The 19,534-nt window shown below is 45.7% G+C and overlaps 1 protein-coding gene across 1 annotated transcript in view; it reads left to right on the forward strand.

Moving 5' to 3' along the window:
• The window catches only part of SNX2 (sorting nexin 2), a 625,746-nt gene that overhangs the window by 139,706 nt on the left and 466,506 nt on the right, over positions 1-19,534 (forward strand). The window contains exon 3 of the mRNA XM_069625578.1: positions 8,554-8,717. Coding sequence (XP_069481679.1) covers positions 8,554-8,717 — 164 coding nt within the window. The remainder of the gene's footprint in view (positions 1-8,553; positions 8,718-19,534) is intronic.

A 19,534-nucleotide genomic window follows, 5' to 3' on the forward strand; every position in this document is an offset into this window, starting at 1 on the left:
GTAGAGGACACTCTGGACATAGGGCACCAAAAAGAATCGTCATGGTAGACGAGGGAAGGGTGCTAAATCAGCCGCAGCAGTGGCATCTTTACCCTCAGCCGCTGCTGCAGCCACCTCTAAGCCACTCCGAGGCCTTGACCCAAAAGACCCCGGTGGGAGGCAGAATCTCAGCATCTGAACAAATTGCGGGGCATTACTTCAGATGCTTGGGCACTGGAACAGTAGCCCAGGGTTCCTGCCTTCCTTTTCAAAGAAGGCCTCAGGATCATCCACCGGGCCCCAACTCTGTCAAAATTCCGGATCCGCTCCTTGTACAGGAAATTTTAACCCTGCTAGAGAAAGGTGCAATATAACATGTCTGTAGCGGAGAAGAACAAGGGTTAGTATTCCTCCCCCCTATTTTCTCATCCCAAAGAAGGACAGAGAATCGAGACCCAGCTTGGACTTGAACAAGTTCCTCAGGAAGGACAAGTTCAAGATGGTTACCCTTTTCTCAGATCCTTCAGGCTCTCAACTCAAGACTGGTTGGTATATGGGACCTTCAGGATGCTTACTTTGCTATGCCAATCCATCTCAAGCACAGAGTACCTGAGGTTCGTGGTTCGCGATTCTCATTATTAATTTTAAGTTCTTCCATTCAGGCTGACCTCTGCCGAAGGTTCACCAAGTTGATGGCAGTAGTGGCAGCAAGTCCCAGGAGAGGGGGTATTCACATCTACCCCTAACTGGACGATTGGCTTATTAGGGCACGTTCGCCCGAACAAACCCTGGAACATCTCAGCGCAACCTGCCACTCCCTTCACAGACTGGGCTTTTCCCTCAATTACAAGAAGTCCCATACAATACCATTCCAAAGACTCCAATTCATTGGAGCAGTCCTGGCCACTGCCTCAGGGAAAGCCTTGCCTCCCGAGGTGTGAGCTCAACACATTCACCAGATGGTAACAAAATTCCAGAATGCCCAGTATCTTCCTACCTTCGATTTTTTGAGGTTGCTCAGTCTCATGGCATCCTGCATTTTCCTGGTGCCGGAGTCCCGATTGACAATGAGATCCCTTCAATGGGCTCTCGGAACTCAATGGTCCCAATTCTCAGGGAATATGTCAGATCAACTTCAAGTTCCGAGCGGAGTTGCTAAAGAGCTTCTTTGATGGGCTTGCAAAGACAACATTCTCAAGGGAGAATCTTTTTGGCAACCATGCCCGGAGATAACAGTAGTGACGACTCACTCATGGGGTGGGGAGCCCATACCAACGATTTGACCATCAGCGGTCGTTGGTCTCCATCGGAGTCCAAACTAAATATCAACCTTTTGGAGCTGAGGGCAATCGGACTACCGCTGAAGGCCTTCCTGCCCTCTGTACAGGGAAAGAATGCCCTGATAATGACAGACAACACAGTGGCCATGTACTACCTCAACAACAGAGGAGGTGTAGGGTCACTACCACTGTGCAGAGAGGCAATGCAACTCTGGTTCTGGGCAATACAAGAACGAATCTCTCTGTCGGCAGTTCACCTAGCCGGAGAGCAGAACTCGGTGGCAGATGCTCCGAGCAGGCAGAGCAGTCTCCCACGAGTGGGAACTAGCTCAGGAAGTCCTTCAAGAGATCTTTGCCATTTGGGGAACCCCTCAAGTAGATCTGTTCGCGACCGGTTTCAATCGGAAGTGCAAACAATACTGCTCAAGGGAATTTCCTCCAAGAGGAGCTCTAGGGGACGCATTCGTAGTTGACTGGGAATATCCACTTCTATGCACGTTTCCTCCAGTCTTCGTGATTCCTCAAGTAATCGGGAGGTTGAGAAAGTTGAGGAAACCCATGATCCTAATTGCCCCGGATTCTGCCAGCTGATATGTTCATTAAGACCGTTAGTCTGTGTTTAGGCAAAAGATCCACATCTGTCCCTCATAAAGTGCACCGTGGCCTCCAAATTTCAGAATTTGATTTTTTTTTTCTCCAAAATGGTCCAGATGAAATCTGCATGTGAATGTTTGTGGGTCACAAAGTGTTCCACCATGGGTCCAGAGAGTGAGTTCATAAGGATGCCTGACCTATGTTCTCCAATCCTAATCTTGACTGGGCGGTTGGTCATTCCCATGTATTTTATAGCGCACAGGCATCTGATAACGTAAACTACATCCGGTTATCACAGTTCGTAAAAGTCTACTGTTCCCACGGGAAACGCCAACCTATATCAATGGATGTGCTCTGTGTTGTTTGGTGACATACTGTACAATGTCCACAAGAAGCATGTCCTATAGGTCAGGGTTGTTCCACAGTGTGGTCCGAGTCTCACCTTCTCTGCCAGTATATCTAGAAACAAGTGAATCTGAGTTTGTGCCTGTGTTTTATAGCAAATCTTGAGGTTGCAATGTCATGGACCCCTACGTTTTAAGATTGGACATTCTAAATCTCACTTTTGAGGCAATTTACTAAGGCTGAGTAGCTCAGGACTGCTGTGATGTTATCAGTGTTCTGTTTTTTAAAATAATTTTTATTTTTTAGAAGGGTGTTGTTCTAGGGTGGTATCTCTAAGGATGTGTCTAGCTCGTTTTGCGCGCATGGTGCAATACTTTTTTTGGATGCCCCGCCGCTGCCATTTTTGAGTTAACTCAACCGCTTGTGCCTCAGAATCATACAAGGATAAGCAGTTTCTTCTGTACGTGAGAAATTGTGCAAAAGGGAGGTTTTGTTTGAGGCTTTGCAGATGGCAACTCTCAAATGTGAGGAGGGAATTTCTGTGGGTCGGTTTGTGGTATATCATTGTACTAATCCCTCCATCCTGTGCCCTTAAATTAAGGTCCAAGAAGTTAACTTGCGAGCGGCTCCTTGCCATAGCGAAGTTTAAAAAAAAGTGATTTTGGATGACCAGCCTGGCTAGAAATGGATTTAATCGTTACTCTGTGCCTCCGAACACCTTGGGTACATCATTGATATACCGGGTCCAGTGGATTACATTGCTGTTGAATGGATTGTTGATCTCATATATTAAGGAACAATTGCTGGCTTACAATTTAGGATGAGTCTGGAAAGCAAGGGGTTGAGCCCCTATGATATTGTCTCATTCCAACTATGGCCTCTGAAAGCAGACAACCCTGATCAGAGTTGAGGTGCAATATAGACAATATTTTATCGGAATGGACTTTGTGCTCCCACCAACAGGTCTCCAACACCATGGCAAGGGGGAAATCGAAGTAAAAGGATAAAGCTGGAGACCCTGACATTCTTACACCTCATGGGGGTTGAGTAAACCAGGTTCTGTTGCCCAGGGTATATCTAGAACAACATCACCAACAAGAGACTGTGTTGGCTGCCCTTGAGCGGATCGAAAAATCGATGTCCCGTATGGAGGGCAAGTTTGACAAACTTAATGAGGTGGCGCAACTAGAGTCTAGGATGTCTACACTGGAGCAAAGAACGAACGAGTTGGACCAACAATGTACACAAATTAACCTTGGCATGTAGCGACAGAATAAGGAGATGGAAGTAGTCAAGGGGCACAGAGCTATGGAAGAATAGGCTCAAATATCTGGAGGATGGGGTCCAGTCCAGACAGATCAGAGTTATTGGTCTTCCACTAGGAGCACAAAGGGAGGATCCAATCTCCTTTGTGGATAATTGGCTTCTGGAGCTGCTTGTGTTGGATATTGAGGAACATCCGATCTATATTGAAGTGCTACAGGATTAAATCAAGGTCTGTGGGGAAAAGCCAGGATTTGCAAGTTGGCCTAACCCTGATAATTAAACTTTCTGATGCTCGGTAAGGGAAAGGACCCTAAATAACACTCGGGGATCCCTGGAGCATCAACCGTATAAGATCTTACTCTTCCCAGACCGGGCGACTGAGAAAAGAAGGGGCTTGAGCTCTCAGTGTTCCTGGCTCGAGGAATTAAGGCTGGGGTGTTGCGTCCTGCGTAGCTTCGTGTCACTTGGTCAGGGAGGGAGCACTTCTTCTGGGAAGAATTGCTGAAGTCGATCCCCCAGGAATAGGAGACCGATGAGAACAAAGTCTGAGGGTTTGTGTATCATGGCTGATTAAATGCACCTATAGGTGTAGGGCACTGCAACGGCTCCATCTCAGTAGATAACTACGTGAGCCATATTAATGAAGGTCGGATGCACTGTGGGTTTGAATGTCTGGAGGCTGAGTCGGTGGAGGAGGTGTATTAAACCAGGGGTGGTTAATAAAATGTATGTGCATAGAGTTGCATGTGCTAGTGATGGTTTCTTAAATTGGAGTTAATGAGGTCATTTCCATATTGTAACTACTTGGTGTCTGGAGAGTGAGTTCAAATAAAGAGACGCTGTACTATGTTATGCTTAAGGGTGGGGGGCCGGAACACGAATGGGGGCGGGGTAGGGTAGTATACATGAAACAATATAGTATTGCTAGAGATTGCATGGGGTATTGTATTACTCCAAATTCGGGAAGAGGGGAAGTGATATTCTAGAAAACATTACGGAGATGACTCTAACTGTATGGCCCCCTCTTTGCTTGTTGCGTGACCGCTATGGGGAGATATTGTCTGTCAGAAATTAAGTGGCCTCCCCCAAAAAGTTTGTTGTGGACATCCATAGAAGGCCTTGTTGTGTTCTGTGGTGTTTTGATACTGTTTTGTTTAATACTGTAACAGGTCTTCTCAAGCTGAGAGTTTTGCTCTTTTTGTTGTTTGTATATTAAAATTCAATAAATTAATTTACACAAAAAAAGGGTTCTAGTGCTACAGCGCAGGTGCACCCGGGTACGTGAGAATGTACGAATCTGCTGGATCATTGCTTGATGGAGCCCAGTATAAAGATGACCCATTTAAGTTTGTTGCCAGCATTAAATGCAACAGGAACCAGTAATTGTGATTAGTTTGAGGCAGACTCAATTAATTTTATTTTTAATTTCTGTAATTTTTTTATTTTTAGCAGTTAATACCAGGAATAAGCTCGGGGAGTGTCCAGTGGGTGTCCCGTGCTGTCAAGCAATCTGGTGTGTACAGTGCTATGAATAAACTCCCAATCCAAAGGCTCCCAAGAACCATTGGGCGTCTAACATTTCAATTCACCAGGTGCCAGACAAATGGAATGTTACATTTCATATGCCCTTCATCCAGCGAAGGCAATTAAATTAAATGGATCAAAATAAATTGAGCCCAAGAGGAACTTGCTTCTTTGCTTACAGTGAGTGTCATTGAGATTTTTCATTTCGACTGGCATTCCGTATTCAATTCGACCCCTCTACTGTAGCTTGGTAGACACTTGACAGGAAAATTAAAAGTGGTATTTACAGTTTACTGTACTGTATAATGAATGGAAAAAGCTGGGGTCCATATCCTATTGTACAGCGTGCGTACCACAATACACTTGTTCCGCAAAACGCATGCATAGCCGGTCACGGATTCAAAAGGGCATTGTATCCTTGTTGCAGGTCTGCTCTGCAAAGCACAATATACAGTCTCTCATCCCTAGTACATATGTAGCACGAATCTTGGTTGCTTCAGGTGCCACACTGTGGAGAGAGTGAGGTGAAAGCATTTCTGCCCCATGCCCACCAGAGATGTGGGGGGTGGGGATTAATGCATCTACCACAGTCCATTCGACAATGCAAGAGGTCTTATTCAGTCAGTGTGGCAGTAAAATATTGGCTGAGTCATGATGACCCCAACTGTACAATTGAGTCAAATTTAGGAGAGTCTGTTCACTACTACCAGTTTCCTCTGAGATCTCGGCGACCAGTATAATCCTACCATATGTGTCATGTAATTGAAATTGTATGGATAGGTGCGTCTATGTAATATTTAGCCACTCCCTAGTGTTGGAATGATGACCCCTATCTGTGTTTAGACCCCTGCCAGATATGGCCAGGAGATGAACCCTTGTAGGAATGAGCTTCTTGTAGCAGTACCACATTTTCATCCTGTCGACTGGAATATATTACTTGCTGAAATAGTTTTCCCTCCCAAGATATCCTGAATGGTGTTTTGCGTTTAGTCAATGAAGTTGCCATTTAAGGTAATGTTGAATGGTGATCTATTTATTTGGGTCTGTCTATTGTGACATAGGATGATGCCATAGAAAACGTAAATGACAGTAAACAATGCAACCTTCCTCTCCACCCATCATCCCCTCTCGCACTATGAACTCGAGTTCAGTATAACCCTTTGATTAGCTGCATAGTCAGTGGGCTATCATCGGTACATGTTCTGGGTGGGGGTGACGGACGGATAGCATTGATTGCCTTTCACCAGCTTCTGCAATAGTAAAGAGAATAACAACTTGGAATAATCGCCCCCACGTTTTTCTCTCTCAGCCTTTCTTTACATACGGTTTGAGTCCGTTTCCCCGGTGCCCTCCGATGTGTGTCCATCACCATGCAGCTCAGTGGCAGACAAGGTCATGGTGACTTTGTGCACGAGTTCATTCTCAAAGGCAAGGGCTTGATTGAGATTCATGAAAAGTGCAGTCTTGCCACCTGAGAACACTGAACTGGTCTTTATACTGCACAGCATAGATCATTACGTGTTCGCGCAGGATGACTTTAGCTTCTAAAAAGGTCGAACAGGCATCTTGTACTGACTGAAGACAGTAAAATTCTAATTGGGTCAGATTTTGTATTGCAATTTCCCTGGCAAGGCGTAAGGGCACATCTTATTGCAGTAGTTGAATGTTGTGGCAAGTATTGAACATGGTGGTGCACCAGGCAGTGGTCTCTGGCCTGGTGTGCAGTGTGCACTTTCCATCAAGAATTGCAAGGATAAGGTCTAGTTACCCGGAGGTAGTCCAGAAGCAGCGTCACAATAAGGCGTTGTCTTTTTAAAAAAAATTATTTTATCTTTTTGTGCGTTGATTCTAGCACCATCACATGCCACATTATTTGACAGAGCACGTCCTTCTAAATCTTCAATTTTCTCACTGACTTCCAGATTTTGAACTTGTCCAATTTTTAGCAGTTGGGAGACAGTGTCATGGTTGTTGCACTGTTCTGCTTCTGCCATCCCACCAAGCTTCTCTATTTGCGCCACTGGGATTTCCACTAACACTTGATTTTAGTCCTTCAGGAATCGCTATCCATTGTTCTTTAAGCAATTGTTCTTTAGGCAATGGATAGGTGCATGACAACGGTATTAACCTCCTTAGTTTCTACATGTTCTGTGGCTTTTTTCATACGTTATTTCACCTGTTTCTTTGGATTGCCCATAAGCCTGTTACACAACCACCAAATCAAGGATATTGGCTGCCAGTATGAAGCAATATGCCTAGCAACTTTTGGCTGCCATCCGAGTCAAAATCTTTTGTTATTTGCAAGCACCAAGGATGTGTCTTAACCAATGAAACAGCCTTTGAAAGGGTGAGAGGTGGTTCCTGCGAAACCATAAGACTCCATCAGTTCCTCTGCCATGAGTTAGATCTCCAGGTTGAAGGTTGCTAGAAATGGGTTTGTAATGTTTTTTTTATCGCTGATCAATATTTTGTTTTCATCCACACCCTTCCCAGCATATTTTGGGACTGGTACAATTATACAAACTCCAGTCCTAGAATATTTGGGGAAAGTGCAGGATGCTTTGAGGGGAAAAAATATCGTTCTCCCAGCAATGTTCTTTCCAATGATGATATCACTTGATACCCTTGAAATGCACTTTCTGACCTGTCAGACGTCTACTTAAACAGTGACGTATGCTTGAGTTGGTAGTGTCGCTCTTGTGGCCTCTTAAACCACATTCATTAGGAAACCATAGCCATATCCTGCAGCTGACAAGAAAATTGAGCATGCTCATATTTGCGTTTGTCACATTTTAAGTGAGGCAATATCGTACATGTGTCTAAAAGTTACTGCAGTAATGTGTACTTTCCACCTTTAGAACAATCTATAATAAACAGTTTTCTTCGTGTGAAAACACAAAGCAAAACCATTAAATGCTTTTGAGAATGCTGTTCATTAATTTATTGGCTTGCTATTGCGCTTGATTTTTCACGTGTAGTTAACTCATTTATATTGTGTCAAGCAGTTCTCATTGCATGTGATGTGCTGCTTCATTTGTTTATGCATTGAGTACATACGGTTGAGAGTTCACCTTGTTTGTGCGTGTTTGTTAAATTCATGTATCTATCAATGTAAAAAGAATTGCATTACAACACTTGAAGTGTTTTCATTTCTTTGTGAGGATGACAACAATTGATGCTACGCAAAGGGTTTATCTACAAAGTAAGAAGGTACTATCTGGGAGCAAGGCAAAGTTTGAGTGGGACAAACTATAGTGCATTTGTGTATCGTGCTAGCAGGATACCACTAACAGTGCTTTTGGGATTTAGAGCTCAGCACACTTCAAGCTACTCGGGTAAATTGTGCATTCTTTTGGCAAGTATTCAAAATATTCATCTGAAACTCACCTTGACAATGTTGAAATGTTGCCAATTGTTCATTTTCATTAAACACACCATGTACTCTGTAACCCTCAAATATTTCCTAAAGGTGTACGATTATTTTCTATATCCGGAAATAGCCTTTGTATTTAACAAACATGAACACTTTTTTTTTTGTTTGTTTGTTTTTTTGTTTTTGTTTCAGAAGCTACAGATGAAGTATCATTGGACAGTCCAGAAAGAGAACCAATGCTCTCTCCAGGACAGAGCCCAGCAGTCACTCCAGTAACGCCTACTCCCCTGGTAACACCTAGAATGGAAGTCAAAAGTATATCCGCCCCTGTGATCTATGACCGATCGAGGGATGGGGTACGGAATCATTACTTTCTTTTGAATATGCATGGTAAAGTCAAGGTACTTTAGTACACTATGGAAACCAGGTAATACAATCTCTATCCATCTAGGAGCATGTCCAGTTGTAGTAGCTTCCGTAGAGCGGCTGAGGTGTGACTGTTTCTTCCAGCAATCTTGTTTTCTTTTCCTTCTGGCATGTTTTTCATCCAATAATTCGATAAGAAAATGTTTTGACTTGCCGCTTAGTCTGTTATGTTAGGCTAAACTAAATTCCAACTGGTCATTCAATGCATGATCTGGACCAACTATTATTTTATATGCTTCAGCTGTGTTTTCTATTTCACCTCAAATGAGCCTAGAGTCTGCCCTGCTATCTCATTGTATTCCAATTAACATGTGAAGTAATAAATACTACATAATGGCTTTGTGTCATCTTTCTTTTACTATGCCTTGGGACAATCGTATATTGTGCACAATTACTGTGCTGGGTTGATCGTCCAGGATCTAGTTTATGTACCCCTCTGTGTGTGTTAAGAATTGTGATATTTTACTAAATGGTGGGAGGGGAGCAACAAAAACCTAATCTTCTTTGGATCCAAACTGGCCTTTAGGCTAAGTGGGACTATATAGATCCTGTTTTCTTTTATGTCACAAGTAACATTTTTTCGGGAGTGAAAGGGCATTCCCAATAGGGCGGGGGATATGTTTTAGGGGATCATCATTATTTGGAATTGATACTTCTTTGCTAATATTAATTAATACAAAGGAAAAATGAATTTCCCCCTTAATATTCCTTTTCAAATAGGGCTTTAGGACGGCACCTCCTTTTGGCACTCCCCAGATGGTCCACTGGTCCAAAGCTAGCTGTGTAGTTGGAAGCAGACTGTTTTTTCATTTTTTTTTTTTTTTATTTTTTTTTTAGACTTTTTACTCTCTATTTTTGTTTGGAGTACTTGCCTGTTTTTAGAAGTAAGTGCCTTGTACGCTGCTTATCTGGAGGGCTTACACCAGGCTGTGTGAACAAATCAATGTGGCAGCTGGGAAAATGAGGCCAAGTGTATACCACAATACCAAAGGTCATTTACTGTAGTATTTCGAAGCAACCAAGAAAAGGGAGACCTGAGGAGTACATGCCATATCCATATTGATTTGCCCACAGCTCTAGTTTAACCCAGAGGTCATGGATAATGGAGAAACTTGTTTTGTGTGTGTATAAATATATTTAATTACTGAGGGTTGTGAATCTGCTTAGATTTACATGCTTTGCATAGGCTGCTATCTATTGGTTGGTGCAGAGTATTAAATCGTTTTTCTTTTCTAATTCAAAAAGGGGTGGCGTTGAAGGGGTGTTCCTGTGTATTCCCCATCCTACATGTATCCATGACGCCCCGTGTGGACGTCCGCATTTATTTTTTTCTTCTTCCATTTGGGATGGACACACATACAGATTTCGTTGTATCTAGTGTTTTCTGCTACTGACGTTTGCTGGAGAATCCAGGCTGAGAACATTTCTATGACATTGAGCAAAACGGATGTTCTGTTAATGTGATTTAACACAGCATACTGCTGCCGTTTTCATGGTCTCTGATGAACTCGAGTGACTAAAGAACTGTGCTCAACTGCCCTACTCGGAAAGGCACACAGTAGGGAAAGTTTGTGTGTGGGGGTTTAGAGGGAGATCATGGTCACATACACGTGGTCTATTTTTAAGCTGCCACTGTACCCTTTTTTTCCAAAACAGCAGTTCTCTGGTATACGTTTGCTCCCGTGGAGAGTACCCCTCATTACATTTGTCCTAGCTGTAACTCCAAATTACCTTTAGAAGGACATGAACTATGTGTTGCGACAAATCTGGACATTTTGTCCCTTCTTCCCGGGCGGGGGCACCCCCTTCGAGGCTGGTGAAGTGAACCTGCTAAGAAAGACCCTCCCTACAGGTGAGGGAAAGGGGGACCTCACTGGGATTGACTCCCGCCCAGAGGACAAGCACTCCCATTCCTACAGGGAACTACCTATGTAGAATACCCTATACGCATTTATGAGAATATCCAAGACTGAGGTTACTTCTGTTTTGCACTCAACAAATTCTGACCTTGCTTCTATATCATTGGCTGTTAGGGAGATTTTCATGTTAATGACAAATCTTCCTGACCTGTGTCAGCGCCACAACCTTTTGCTGGACTGGTAATTATTTTTCCCTATACCTCAGTGAGTTTATTTGTATTTATTACATTTTATATAGCGCTTTAAGCCAAAGCGCTTCACATGGAACAGGAATACATAAGAAGCAATAAAGTACAATTCATGAGTCAAGTAACCAAGAATAATATGCAGAACAATTTGCCAGGTTCATTAGAATAAAAATATGAGCGGGATTAGACAATTGGGGGATGTGGTAGAGAACAGTCAAGAGGGAGATTGAAGTAGGTGGGATTTTAAGGAGGTACTGAAAGAAGAATAAGAGGTGATGGAGCGGATAGGGAGGAGGAGAGAATTCCAGTGCAGCGGTGTAAGGAGTTGGAAGGAGCGGAAGCGGGAAGGGGCGCATGGTGCAGGTGGGACAGAAAGTAGGAAGTGGTTGGCAGAACAGAGTGGGCGAGAGGGAGTAGAATGAAAGGAGGGAGGAAGGGGCGAGATCATGAAGAGATTTGAAGACGAGATGGAGGAAGTTGAATTTGAGTTGAGTGAAAGGAGAGCCAGCCAAGTGTGGCGTGAGGAGGAGAGGGAGTCATAAGGAGAGAGGAAACAGAAAACGGATGGCCAAGTGGTAGAGGGATTTAAAAGGGGGCAAGGTGAGAAGCGGGGAGGCCAAAGAGAAGAACTGAACAGTAGAAGAGTCGGGAAAAGATCAGGGAAGATATTAAGAGCTTAGTAGCGTGAATGGTTAGGAAAGGTCGGATTTTGCGAATGTTGTAAAGATGGAATCGACAGGCACGGGAGGTGAGACAGATGTGGTGGGTAAAGGCGAGGTTAGAGTCAAAGTGGAAGCCAAGGTTGCGGGTGGAGGGAGAGAAGGGGAGTTGCGCAGGGGGAAAGAGAATGTGAGGAGGGGGAGAGGAGGGAGGAAGGGTGTTGGTAGGGAGGAATAAAACTTCAGTTGTGTCACTGTTAAGGGTGAGAAAGTGGGAAGACATCCAAGATTTGATAGCAGTGAGGCAGGAAGAGAGTTTGAGGTGGAGGTCAGGAGTGAAGGAAGAGCAGGAGAGGAAGAGTTGGGTGTTATCTGCGTAGAAGTGGTGGGAAATATCAAAGGAAGAGATGATGGGGGCTAAGAAGGAGGTATATAGTGAGAAGAGGAAAGGGCCAAGTACAGAGCCTAGGGGAATCCTGAAGTCGAGGGGGTGGGTAGTGGAGGTGTGGCCGCCCCAGGAAACTGCAAAGGAAAGGTTAGGTAGGAGGAGAACCAGTTGAGGACAGAGCCTTTGAGACCAAAGGAGGAGAGCTTGTCAAGGAGGAAAGGGTGGTCAACAGTGTTCAAGACGGCAGAGAGGTCGAGGAGAATGAGAGCAGAAGAGTGTTTAGAATAGTGTGCCGTGAGGAGGGAGTTAAGAACCGAGGTGAGTGCAGTTTCAGTAGAGTGTTTGGGGCAAAATCCAGATTGAGTAGGGGGGAGAGGAGAGGTTGGAGACGAATAATGAGAGTTGGGAGTAGACGAGGCGTTCAAGGACCTTAGAGAGGAAGGGAAGGAGAGAGATGGGGCGATAGTTGGAGGCCAAGAGGGGGTTAGCAGTAGGTTTTTTCTGAATAGGGATGATAGTAGTGTGTTTGAAGGCCGAGGGAAAGATTGCAGTAGTGAGACAGATGTTGAAAAAGGAAGTGAGGTAAGGTAAGAGGAGAGGGCAGATATTGGGTATCGGAGAAGTGGGGAGAGGGTCAGAGAGAGCAGTAGTGGGGTGAGTTTTGGACAGAACGAGGGACACTTCAGAGAGAGAGACTGGTGTAAAGTTAGACAGGTAGGTGGGAGGAGTAGTGGGAGGTGGGGGGAGACTAAGAAGTGGAACGTAGAATGTTTTGGTGTAAGGTGAGTATCTTAGAGGAGAAGTTAGCGAAGTCAGAGGGTGAGTGAGGAGAGGCAATGGAGTGGTCTGGGGTAGGAGGAGAAAAGGCGAGTCAAGGTTTGGAAGATTCTGCGGGGATGGGAGGATTGAGACTGGAGGAGGTTGGAGAAGTAGGATCGTTTGGCGGCACTGATGCAGGAGTCGTAGAGGGCGTGGTAAGAGAAGTAGGAGGATTGATTGGCTGGAGAGCAGTGTTTGAGCCAGCTTCTTTCGAGGCGACGGAGATGACGGCGCATAGATAAGAGGTGTGGGGAGAGCCAGTGTTGGGAGGGTTTGCGGGAAGGGCGCAAGGGAGTGAGCGGGTAGAGTTGGTCAAGACTGGTAGAGAGGGAAGAGGATAGGGTGGACAAAGCTTCATCTGCAGAGAGAGAAGAAAAGTGAGTGACGGGGAAGAGAGGAGGTGCAGAGGTTCAAGTTACGGATGTCTCGTCGGGAGAAAGAGGTAGAGGAGGGGAGGGGGAAGTAGAGACGGCGGGAGTGAGGGAGGAGAGTAAGGCGTGGTCGGAGAGGTAGTTGGGAAGGTTAGAGACCGAGGGGGCAGAGAAGGTAGAGACAAAGATGAGGTCAAGACTGGAGCCGGAAGAGTGAGTAGATGCAGTAGGGAGGGGGGTGAGAAGGTAGGAGTCAAGTATAGATAAGAGGGGGGAAGATTGGTGGGTGGTGGAGAGATGGAGGTTAAAGTTGCAATTAGGGGTGTGGGGCTGGGGGAGAGGAGGCTGAGAAGGTGGTCAATGTCGTCGTGGAAGGATGCAAGGGGCCGGGTCGGCGGTAGATGATGAGAAAGGATATAGCGTGGTCGGAGGGGAAGTTTTTATACAGGTATTCAAAAGAGGGGAGGAGTGGGAGAGGGGGAGAATAGGCACTTAAGGTGAAAGAGCAGACCAATGCCACCTCGACGTCCAGAAGAGTGGGGAATGTGAGTGAAGGAAGAGGAGGAGGAAGTGAGTGAGGCAGGAACAGTTGATTTGAAGGGGCGGGGGATCCAGGTTTCTGTAATGCAAAGGAAATTGAGGTTTAACTGTAGAAACCAGTCCAGTACGGCAGCAGTCTGGTTACAGAGATATCTAACATTCCATAAGGCGATGTCGATGACACTCGAGGTTTCAACAATAGGAGGGGAGTGGGAGGTAGAGGAGGTTGTGATGTTGACTTGGGGTGGGTGAGGTTGGTGGACGTGGGGTAGAACAGGGGTGAGGTGGGGAGGGAAGGTTGAATGTGGAGATGGTCATGATGAAGAGGTAGAGGGTCTTGAGGAAAGGCCAGGAAAGGAAGTGGGGTGCGGGGAAAGAACGTGGAGGGAGGTGGTGGTTGGGGATGCGCATGCCTGGTGGTGCGATAGGAGTCGGATGGCAGTGGGCCAGATTACCAGTGTCCAGATCCGCAGGAGGGCAGGCTGAAGTCCTCAGTTTGAGAGAGTCAGGATGAAGATGTCACCGGTGGACCCGGTTGGTGACTGCTGGGATGAAGGTAGCTGGGGGAGTCCGGAAGTAGGAGCGAAAAAAACTGCAGTGCAGGGCTATCCAAAGTGCGCCGCGTGGTGGTGGGGGGGGACGACTCCAGGTTAGATGTCGGTGCTTCTGTGTCCCAGGTGGTAGAGGTGGTGGTGGAAAGGAAGAGCACGCTGGAGGTGTCCAGTGGGGAGGGGTGAGTGCGCCTGCGCTGACTGCTGTAAATAAAGGCTCACGTGTTCCCCAGAAGCTTACACAACTGCAGAACTGGTTCAAGGTGGTCGCTGGGGTAAGACCACAGAGGTGGTGGTGAGTGGAGTGATATGTGGGTTTCACAGTAGGTATGCAAGCGATGACTGGAGACAGATAGGACACTTATATTCTTCAAGTTGCTTGCACAGGTGCAATTACTGGCACAGCGTAATGTCCTGTAGAACTGTGGTTCCAGCTGTGGCAGAGAATTGGGGCTTGCAGCTGCTGTAGGAGGTGTGCGATGTGGCTCTGCGCTGCGGTGGTAGCACTCCAATCTCGCCTGGTACCAAACTGCTGTGAGGCGTACTGTCACAGTGGAGCGTTCGACACTACGCATGGTGAAGAGCCAGAGAAGAGCACTTCGAGCAAGGGGCTGCTGAGGGGGAGAGTCAGCTGTAGTTGAGTGGCTGATGCGTCCACCTCCAGTTGACGGTCGGGGAGATGGGTGCGGCGATCCCTGCTCCGGGACGGCAGATTGAGCGCTCGGGTATGGTCCCAGATCAGGCTTGGGGAGACAGAGGCATTGCGGTGTGCCTGCAGTGGTAGATCCTGTTCGTGCGTCACGCCGTCAGATCTTACGGAGAGTTGGCCCTGTGCCTGCTGTGTAGAAAAGTGCAATCCTGCTCAGCCGCGTTAAGTTGTGTGCAGGCGGGAGGTGGCGGAGATAGTTGTCGGGTCTTGTGAAGGTTTGGCCCTGTGCCTCCTGCGTTGAAATACACAATCAGTCTCCGCCGCGTTAGGTCTTGAGAGGGCAGGAGACAGCTGGGATTGTCGTACCAGGCAGGAGGGAGGTAGACCTAGGAGAGGTTCACAGGAAGCGCCATGGTGGCTCACAGGCACCGGGGATCGGAAAGCTGCATTCTAGTAGAAAGGGTAAGCGGTTTGCAAGGAGACTTGGTCCAGAGGTGCCCAGGGTGCTTTAGGGCAGGAACGCAGAGAAAAAGGGCTGGAAATAGTAATAAATATTGATCTTTGGTCGTTTGAATCAGCCTGATGGAGACGCCGGATCAGGCTTCCATGCTTCTGCGCCCCCTGCTGGATGTGGGAATCTTAGTCATTTACTCTTTTTATGGGTGTCATTTTTAAGAGACTCCATAGTGTCTTTTAAAAGTTATCCTCTTTGACCTCTTTTTGGCAGTAAGTTGCTGGATTGCCCTAGGGGGCTCCCCTTTTAACTTTCTCTGGCTAATCTTGTGAGAGCTACTGTTCCTAAAGGTAGGATCTTTGGATCCTTTTTAACTGTTATTGGGTGAGACCAACACCCCCCACCTTATGTGGCGTGCTGGGGAGATACTGCGTATTCCCTTTCTCATTTTAAATGTAACATTTAAGTTGCAATGACAAACTTCTCTTTAATGGCTGGTGGCAGTGAACCATTTTATTCATTCAATGCACCTTTCACGCGGGTTGTTTCCACTGCCCCGGTAAAGGCAACCATGGGTGCTCATTTTACCAAAAAAGGCCCATGTCGTCTTTTGTCTTAATTTCAGCTTTCCATGTCCTTTCTTGTTCCTTCGCCTGACATCCAGGGTGGGAAATTCCTTGGTGTGATTTTTGTCCTGAAAGGACTGCCAACCCCTGCAAGTTTGAATGTTGCAAGGCTGTTTGATTGGCTGGGTTCCTGCATGAAAGTCTGATCCTGGTAGCTGAGGAGGTAGTTCACCACTGAAACCAAAACCGAAGAGGAAGATGAAGAAACCGCAGCAGAGACGATTCCCATCGACTGGAGAACCTGCTGTTTAACCGTAGCCTGCTGTATCCCTTCCTTCCAATCGACCTGGAGACTCAGAAAACGACAAGCCGACCCAGAGCCTGGTGGAACCCACTAGACCCCAGAAGACCTGCATTTTGAGCCATCCCACGTCGTGCTGCGACCTTGCGGGGCTGCAGTATCCCAATACTCTGCAACCTCGAGCCATTGTGCAGTGCACAGTCTTCTGAGTTGCAAATTTTTCTGAAACTTCGTGGGCATCCTGCTGGATCTACAGAGGCATGATTCCAGTCCAAAAAGTCTTCTCAACAGAGTGCTGGACCTTGCAAACGACGAGGGTCTGACCGGCAATATTCTGTCTTTTGTGCTCCTGAAAAGGCACCACATCCAGAGCCGCATCCAGCTGTGAGGAAACTCTTGCCTTGAGCCTTCTTCCGTGATACCTGCTTCAAAAGTCCTATCTTCTGTCTTCTTGACTAAGGAATCCATCGACTGTTTTATTTTATTTGGCTGCAGATCCTGAAGTCTTCCTGCTGCAACTCTTCTTCTGTGCTGAGGTACTGTGGTGGCTGCAGTATTTTACCTATCTTAAGCCTTTGTGATTTCTGTATATCTTTGGTGATTTTTCTTTGATTAGGAGCCACTCATCCAGTTCATTACGGAATCCCCCTAGGGTGTATTCTCTGAAGTCCCTGGACCCTCAACTAACTTTAAAGTGAAATACTTACTTGTTTAAACAGTCTTCCTTCGGAACTTGCCTGCAACTGAACCCTATCCCACCCTGGCTACAGCTGGCACCTAGAGCACTAGGGTCCTTCTACTGCCTCCTGAGTGTACTCATGCTATCGAGTAAGGGAAGGACTGGATACAAAAAGGTTTGTACCTTGAAAAGAATGTGTTCAAACGTGACTTACTTGTAAAAGAAGTTGGTTGGTAACTGTAAGCGCACAGTTACAAATGTTCTTGCTTACCTTGAATGTGTGTTGCACTAATCTGAAAAGCATATATAAGGTTAAGTTACTCACCTGTTAATTGGCTGTGACTCTTTCCCAAAAGTAATGCTGTTGGTTTTACTTTACTATCACTGTTAGGATAGATGTACGAGTGTTCCCAATTGGGTTTGTAGTCCCCTGACTTGCTGTTAGCCTGTCCAGAATAAGTCTGCCTAAGGTTATACTTCCCTCGTAAGTTGCTGATAGCTCCTTTAAAAAGTATATAGGTTTTACTTCTTGTGTCAGCTGTGTGCAATCCTAAAACAAGTTAGTTATTGCTTATCTCAATCTGTGTTCCACTGATCTTAAAAAGCAACTGTAATAGTATGTTACAACATTAGGTCTTACCTGGCTAGAATAGCTGTGTGTCATTCCTGAAAAGTGTTCCTTTAGGCGTAGCTAACCGTGGTCTGCCTGGTACATAAAAAATTAGTTTAAAGAGCTCTTGCTTATCTTAGCCTGTGTTCCACTGAGCTGAAAAGCACCCATAATTGTATATTACACCAAAAAGGTCTTACTCACCTAGTATAACTGTTTTATCACAAAAGTAGTAGAGGTATATACTGTTCTTTGAATCTGTGTTGCACTATTCAGAAACGTATATTTGCAAGTTGATTGACTATGTGATTTCCTGTTGAGGGTCACTGCATAACTGACGGGGTCTACTACACTGGTATTACTGTAAAGTAATCTGAAAGTAACTTATGGTTTTACTCCCCAAGAATAGGTGTACTCTATACTGAATGTGTATACAAAGGTCTGACTTACCTAGAAATAATGTTAGGTGTTCTAAATAAGGTATGTGATTTGATCTGTGTATTTAAAACATAGTGTTGTGTTTTTGTGTTCACATGCGTTATGATAGTACTTAACAAGAATCTCTTGGTCTGCTTGTGTAAAAATAAACCCTTTATTTTTACAATACATAGTGTGTCAATTTTTCTTTGGACCATATGTATAATACAATTTCTTTGTACTGATTCTACAGCCCTCTCTCCCTCCTAAGAGAAGCCTGGCTGCTCTGTCTGCGCTTCCATGAACTCAGTTGGTACAGCTTCATACTAAGAGTGGAGTCTTGTACTGTCTCAGTTGAATGGTTTTACTAAACCCTTAGTTGGACTACAGAAACACTGTCCTAACGTTGGCTCAAGGTAATACTGATATTCTCAGCAACTGACAAAAATGAAGAGCCTTGAGGAGGACCAATCCTATTCAGAGGCGAGTCTCTAATGTACCATGGAGAGACGTAGAGAGAAGGCAGAGGCTGGAAGGCTGGCACAGAGAAAGGCAATACAGCCAAGAAAGACTGGGACAGCAGAACCGTCCTAAATGGCTGTGTAACCATGCTGCAGTCGAGGCAGGTCTGGGACTTGGAAAACTATGCAGAGGCCAGGATAGAAAGGAGGAACAAATATTCCACTTTGAATATGAGGAAATCTGCTTCTGCCCTACTCAGAAGTCTCAAAGAAGCAGACAAATCTGTGCTGGTGACGCTATGGAGAAGGGCAAACGGCAACATCCCTGCTAGGACGCCATCCCACTGGAGCACACCCGAAAGCAGAGTAGGTGCGAAACGGAGAAAGGCACTGACCAGGAGAGTTATGGGAGCCCAAGAAACCAGAGTATTGAATGTTGGCAGGAAACACTGATACAGCCAGAGAGGTTAACGAAACCTGAAAGACCGAGGGGGTCCCGAGAACCCTCGAGAAATAAGTAACACTTGTATGGACTGGAGGGTTCATTCCACTTGTTGAAGATCTAAAACCAATAGCGAGAAAGTGGCCAACGTGGTGGAAAAGGAATAAGGAAAACATTCCTGATGTAACTTGAGACATTTTGACTTTTACAGAAACCTACAAGCCTATCTGAAGAGTCTAACCAGAGAGCCGAGAACATTTATTTTCTGAACAATTGTTTCATACATACTGAAAACCCTCTCCAGAGCAGATCCAAAGGACAATTGGCCGAACAAAAGCTTAAGCTCATGATATCAGAGTGCCGCGGTGGCACCCACTCAGCAGCTGGGACACTGAAGTTCTGCACTGCGCTACAGCCTACACTGCAGATTTGTGTGGCGCTCCCCGGATGCCAATTGCAGCTGCCTGCACCAGTGTTTCGGCCACAGATGGGGAGTGCAGATGGGGACCTGGGGGCTAGCTGGGCAGTGAGGTAAACACGAGAACAATCGGGGATAAAATCAATTTTAACACCCTTACTGGGTAAAGACTCTACTGTTTGATATTCCATATATTATAATTATATCACACAAGAACAGGTGTAGAGCACACATACGTGCGTGCATGAGTTTTTCATACAGCCAACAAATGATTCTGCTAACACTGTCCCTAGTCAGCAGTACACCCTATCCCTG

This window comes from Ambystoma mexicanum, chromosome 6p, assembly GCF_040938575.1.
Source record: "Ambystoma mexicanum isolate Mex_15411 chromosome 6p, UKY_AmexF1_1, whole genome shotgun sequence".
NCBI lineage: Eukaryota > Metazoa > Chordata > Amphibia > Caudata > Ambystomatidae > Ambystoma > Ambystoma mexicanum.